General features: G+C 32.8%; 1 protein-coding gene across 1 annotated transcript in view; it reads right to left on the reverse strand.

The window, feature by feature from the left end:
* SHOC1 (shortage in chiasmata 1) overlaps positions 1 to 7,149 on the reverse strand; it is an 80,759-nt gene that overhangs the window by 28,237 nt on the left and 45,373 nt on the right. Inside the window, 4 exon segments of the mRNA XM_004711035.2 lie at positions 408 to 586; positions 1,310 to 1,379; positions 4,324 to 4,396; positions 5,418 to 5,596. Coding sequence (XP_004711092.1) covers positions 408 to 586; positions 1,310 to 1,379; positions 4,324 to 4,396; positions 5,418 to 5,596 — 501 coding nt within the window.

Genomic DNA, 7,149 nt, shown 5'->3' on the forward strand with positions numbered 1-7,149 from the left:
AAATGTGCTTTACACAATTGATGTATGCATGGATTGTGATAAGAGCTGTATGAGCCCTAATAAAATGATTAAAAAAAAAAGAAATACAAAAAAAGCCAAGGACACATGAGATGATTCTATCATTGCTTCTAAGATTGGTGGATACATTTTAAATAATACATATTACAATTTTTCTGAGTCAACAATTTTTTCAGAAAACCAATACAAATTATTTTGCATAAGTATTATGAGATTAAGACAATATTATAATAAAATGCTGCTGCTATAAGTAAAATGTAGCAATTACATCAAATGAGGAAGACAAATAAAATTAATAAAACTCAATTTACAAATGAGAAAAGTGATGCTGGCCATAGTTAAAAAGACACGGTTCATAAAAAAAAAAAAGATATGGTTCATATCCTTACTCTTTAAAACTGTGTCTGGAAGAACTGTTTTAAAAGCCATATAAGGAATATTCAACTTCTCACAGTGTTTAGTCCAATAGGAGTTTTCTGAATAATTGTATTCAACCACAAATGAGAAATTACTCCACGGGAAATCAGCCTCAATATATTGATTATGTATAACTACACAGGAACAGGAACTAAAGACAAAAGAAAGCCAAGAAAATGGAATTATATTTGTTGGTCATTTACTTGGAAGCCTAAATAATGCCTGTTTGTAATTTTTTTTCATATATCCTATTTATCTTGAAAATCAACACTAAATAAGAAATTTTAAAAAAATTTCAGACAAGTCAACTATCATTCACAGGCCTTTAGTGAAGGAACTATTAAAAAAAGAAAGTCCAGAAGAAGAAAGGATGTGGAAAAGATAATGCTAACAACATACACACACAAAAAAGGTAGAAACAAGAATAAGTATTAGGAGATATTTTCTATACTAACAAGTAGTAATACTAATAATGGAAAATTGAGGACATAAAAACAAGATAGAAATAAAATTCTGGACAACATTAATATGCAATGATCTCAGAGTAATATATATAGAAAGTATTTTTCGGGGGGAGCGGGGAGGGAGGGGAAAAATGAGGACCTAATGCCGGGGGCTTAAGTGGAGAGGAAATGTTTTGAGAATGATGAAGGCAATGAATGCACAAATGCGCTTTACACAATTGATGTATGTATGGATTGTGATAAGAGTTGTATGAGCCCCTAATCAAATGATTAAAAAATAAAAAGAAAGTATTTTTCAAGAAGAAGGTAGAGACATTGATTAACATCAGAGTTTAAAAAGTTTTCTCTTAAGTTAAATTCTAGGAGAAATTTTGCTTTGCTCGTTATGTATAAAAAAATATACTTTTTACCCATTTAAAACACCTGTAGATCCCAGGGATTTTTTTCTGTTATTTGAATGAAAGACAGTCAATATTAAACCTGATGGAAACAAAAGAGTAATACAAAAAAGGTTTTTTACCAGTGTTCTTATTCACATACGCTGTTTTTTCGTCTGTCATATACTGCAATGCTATAAATATTAATCAAAAGTGTGAATGAGGAAAGTACTTAAAATACAATTTGATTAATTAAGATGTTACTGAGTATGGGGATAAAAGAGCTCAAAACCCTCAGCAGTGTTTCAAGTGTGTCTATTATGCAAAACATTAAACTGAATCAAAACTTAACTTTAAAGCAATCAGATTTAAATCGTCACCAATTCTGTGCAGATAATTCTATTTTGTTAAAAACTGTGGTGGATTTTACTTTTTCAGCCAAAATGTTCAGTACATGACTGAATAATACAGAATCGCATCTCACCGTGGTCAGAGTGGCGCCTTTTCCCTCCTGTACAAAGCGGACACTATCTGTTTCCTAGAGTCATTCCTGTTTCTTAATTATAATTTAAATTTCTTATCTTACTTATTTTAAGTCAAATATAATAAAAAATATTTAAAGTCTGCAACCCATATATTTGTTGAATTTATGGGAGACATTGATTTAATAATAACTAATCTAGTTCAAATAAATTACATAATGTTAGCATATTTTGTCAACTGTAAACGGTTGATATAATGATAAAAATAATGTTTAATAATTTCAAGTTTACTTTACCATGACACGTTCAAATCCTGACTATCATTTACTATTTATAAGTTTTGGCATGCTAATCACCTTTATGAGGTTTAGTTAATTTGTCATGGATTTAATAAAACCTATTCATAGTTTCTTTAAGTAGTCTACATTATTTAGCAATTAATAGGCAATCAATAAATGGTATTCAGTTATGAATCATAATAAATATACTATAGGGCTGCAAGTTGAAATTTACTCCATGGCAATGAGTTGATATTGCAGGAGGCTTCAAAAAGGTCATGGAAAAATCCATTATCTTTTAATTCAACTTTCTATGAATTTGTTTGAAGTCCCTCGTATAAATACATCATGCTGTTGTCAGGTGCTGTCAAGCTGGTTCTGACTCATAGCTGCCCAATGTACAACCGAATGACATACAGCCTGGTCCTGCACCACCCTCACAGTTGTTGCTATGCCCATTGTTGTGGCCTCTGTGTTAAGCCATCTCTTTATAGGCCTTCCTCTTTTTCACTGTCCTTCCACTTTACCAAGCATGATGTTCTTCACATGTCCTGATAAGTTGTCCAAACCAAGTAAGATGAAGTCTTGCCATCTTGGCCTCTAAGGAACATTCTGGCAGTACTTCTTCCAAGACAGAGGTGTTTGTTCTTTTGGCAGTCCATGGTACTCTCAATAGTCTTCACCAGCACCATAGTTCAAATGCATTGATTTTTCTTTGGTGTCCCTTATTCAATGTCTGACATTCACATGCACATGAAGCAATTGAAAATACCACGGCTTGAGTCAGGAGTACCTTAGTCCTCAAAGTAACATCCTTGCTTATTAACACTTTCAAGAGATCTTGGGCAGCAGATTTACCCAATGCAATGCATCATTTGATTTTTTGACTTGTTTCCATGAGCACTGATAGTAGATCCAAGAGATAAAATCCGTAAAAACTTCAAGGATTTGGGTCTTCTTTATATTGATTTGTAATCCATACAGAAGGCTGCAATCCTTGTTGTTCATCAGTAAGTGCTTCAAGTCCGCCTCATTTTCAGCAAACAAGGTTTGTTATCTGCATATCACAAGTTAATAAATCTTCCTCCAATTTGATGCCATATTCTTTGTGACAGAATCCAGCTTCTCAAATTGTTTGGTCAGCATACAGATTGAATAAATATGGATACAGCCCTGATACATACCTTTAAAAAAAATTTAAACCATGCAGTATTCCCTTATTCTGATCCCACAACTGCCTCTTGATCTATGTTCAGGTTCCACATGAGTACAATGAGTATTCTGGAATTCCCATTCTTCTCAAGGCTATCCATAGCATATTGTAATTCACACAGTAAAATGCCTTTGAATAGTCAATGAAACACAAGAAATCATCTTTCTGGTAAACTCTGCTTTCATCAATAATAATATCCCTTGTTCATGTCATCTTCTGAATCTGACCTGAACTTCTGGCAGCTTCCTGTCAATATATTGCTGCAACCACTATTGGATGATCTTCAGCAAAATTTTAATGATATTAATGATATTAAAATGCGAATGTTATGTAATTTGAGCATTCTGCTGGATGAACATTCTTTAGAATGGTTACAAATATGGATGTTTTCCAGTTGGTTGTTTTTCAAATACCCTGGCACAAATGAGTGTTTCCAGTGCTTCATCAGTTTGTTGAAACATTTTAATTGATACTCTCTCAATTCTTGGTTTTGGTTAATGCTTTCAATGAAGCTTGAACTTCTTCCTTCAGTATCATTGGTTTTTGCGCATATGCTATCTCTTGAAATGATGAAATGTGGACTAATTCTTTGGTGCAACAACTCTATATATGCCTTCTGTCTTCTTTTGATGCTTCCTGTATCATTCAGTATTTTCCCCATGGAATATTTCAATATTGCACCTTGAGACTTGAATTTTTTCTTGATTTCTTTAAGTTTAAAATATGCATGTTCTTCCTTTTTGGTTTTCTAATTCTAGTTCTTTCATATTTCATTATATTTGTCTATGTCTTCTTGAGCTGCCCTTTGAAGTTTCCTGTATAGCTCTTTGAGTTCATAATTTTTCCTATTTGTCCTAGCTACTCTATGATTAAAAACACTATACATTACAGTATTTTATATTTCAAATTTATTATTAAGATTGAATTTAAAATTGGCTATATTGCACTTGCACATCTTTAAAGGGTGAATTTTACGGTATATGAATTCTATCTTAATAAGAAAACTAGTTACATCAAGACATTTGGTGCGCACAAGCATTTGTTATCCATGCATCATAGTTCAAAACGTCCTACCTTCTATTTTGCTAAGGATTTTAATGAGTAAATGTTTTTCACCATCTGAGTCCATTCTTATTATTATTAGTACCTAGTAAAGAAAAGAGATTTTGTATATATATTTGAATAGCTATTCTTTTTCACAGTTTGGCTGCAATGATTAAATAACAAACTTAACTGGTTACATGAATTCAGTGACAAGATTTTAAAATAAGTATTTGTGTTTTAAAATATGTCAGTGAGTAAACACAAATGAGTGAATTCTGGTAGGATCAAGCATACATGAGGAAAATATTTGGGGGTGAGCATTTTTAGCCTTCCTCAAGTATTCCCATATAGGTTACCCTATCAATAGGTCGGTTGTTTTTGCCTGTATGGTTAGGGTGAAACTTAATACAGACAACTGAATATTTTGGAGAAAACTAATGACTACTTGCTGCTTTATTTTCCTAACTACCACTGTAGTTTTATAGGGAAGGGAGGGCAGGGATTGGACAGCAAGTCAGTCCCAATTTTAAACTTCTTACTCAATAATATTATTTTTTTAATGACATAAGCAAGTTACTCAAGAAGCTACAAAACTGGGGTTAATAATTCAAATATAGGAAAGGATAAAGAGGAAAAAAAGAATTTTAGAAATCATACAACTTTGTATCCATTTGAAGTATTTTTCTGCTTGTAATATTTTAGAAAGCAATTCCATGAAATTCTTGAGATAAGGAGGGCTAGTAAGTTCTAATGTAATCTAAGGCATAGATTCACTGCTTAAAAAAAATAGAATGAGATTTAAGCTCAATATCTAAAAATGAATTATTATAGTTCTATAATTATGTATATGTTCATGGTCTCATCATTATTGGGTAAATATTTGATCAATGGAGAAATGAATCCTTAAAAATTACATATAATAAACATTAAAGTATTATTTATTTCAAGACATGGATAAGATACAATCATCTTTTCTGTTGGTCTGATTCTGTTCTACCAGCTTAATTAAGGAGAAAGCTGTCAAGAGGCCACATATTTTTAAACTTCAATGTTAAATGTAAAAATATTTTATATCCAGCTCTTATTTAAGCTGATTATTTATTTGCTTTATTCCAAAAGCTTGCCTTAATTTGCTCTTGAATTTGGATCCACCTTAGTATTTGACACTGTAATTTTTGTATCTTGTAGTTGGTTTCAGGATTTCTTTTCCTAATAAACTGCACAATCTCCAGCTGCCTCCAAATGTCATCCAAGCAGGAGCCTAAAATGCTTTTGTACACATCCTTGGCATTTGACAAATACCCTGTTAGAAACAAAGTATAGGGAAAAAATTAATACTTTTATGTCTTTTGAGAAACTTCAAGGTAAAACAATGAAAGGAAATAAGAGAAAAAGAAAAAAAAGTTAAAATTTCCTTCAATCTTTTAAAAATTTTGCTCAAATATATAGCCAAGAAAACCTTAAAACTGAGTAAAACAGAAAATAGATACCAAATGTCTCTTTTAACAACAAAGCATAAGATATTGGATATATTCTAGATATTCTCTAAATATATCCCAGGTTTTTCTGCTTCTATGGCCAGCTGCTCCCACAAAGATGATAGGCTAGCAACTGTATGGGGGCAGTTCTACTGTCCCTAAAGGGTCACCATTATTTGGAATGAACTCAATGGCAAGCAATAACTACAAAATAGCTTATTGAATGCTATTGTGCTCTTTCTAAATCCCAGGATCTATATTTATATGCGGGTCTTGTTAAAGTGCCACCTCAGTGGAATTCTATCTAAATAACTTTTATACAATATAATACTTTGTACTCTGTTTCTTATTATTTGTGACTTACCTAATTTATAAGCTTTCAGGATCAATACATGATACATATTAATTGGTATAGCTGCTAAACCAGCGTGTCAAAATTGAGACACACAAAGAGCAATGTTTCAAACATTCGGATTCTGAAGACCTATCCTTGAAGATTCATATTCAGTCAATCTAGATTGTGTTCCAGGATCTCGGTGTCTAAAAGACTCTCTAAGTTATTCTGTTGCAAAGGGAGTTGTGTGACTACTTCAATAGGGCACCTGGCATAGTAACTTACGGAGATCAGATGCTCAATGAATATTTGGGTAATAAATAATAGATTTAAAGGATTTAGGTAATGTCCATATACATTATGCCCAAAGTGCACATTCGTTTTGATTTTACATTAGTGGTGTTAGACTGATGGGCAATTTAGAGATTGTCTTATGGGTTTATGCCTCCTAGTCTCCAAACTTTCTGATGACTGTCTTTTAAAACTGCCAGCAGATTTAATCTTCTAAAAGACAAATATGGGGGAAGGTAGAGGGAGAAGTGAGAGAAAAGGGGGAACTGATCGCAATGATCGACATATTAACACCCCTCCCCTCAAAAAAAGGGGAAAACAACAGAAATGCAGGTAAAGGGAGATACCGGTTGGTGTAAGATCAAAGTAATAATGATTCATGAATTATCAAGGGTTCATGTGGGAGGGAGGGAAGGTGTGGGAGTGGGAAAAATGAGCTGATACCAAAGGCTCAAGTGACAGAAATTGTTTTGAAAATGATGATGGCAACATATGTACAAATGTGCTTGACACAATGGATGGATGTATGGATTGTGGTAAGAGCTGTATGACCCAATAAAGTGACTTTTAAGAAGGGGTTCATGAGGTTGGGAGGGCTGGGGAGGAAGGGAAAAAAGAGGAGCTAATACCAAGGACTCAAACAGAAGAAAATGTTTAGAAAATGATGATGGCAACATATGTACAAATGTGTTTGATACAATTGATGTATGGATTGTTATATAAGCTAAAAGAGGCCCCAATAAAATTATTTTT

The sequence above is a fragment of the Echinops telfairi genome, unplaced genomic scaffold (genome assembly GCF_000313985.2).
Source record: "Echinops telfairi isolate 266 unplaced genomic scaffold, ASM31398v2 ScPeMD7_7410;HRSCAF=8448, whole genome shotgun sequence".
NCBI classification, from domain to species: domain Eukaryota; kingdom Metazoa; phylum Chordata; class Mammalia; order Afrosoricida; family Tenrecidae; genus Echinops; species Echinops telfairi.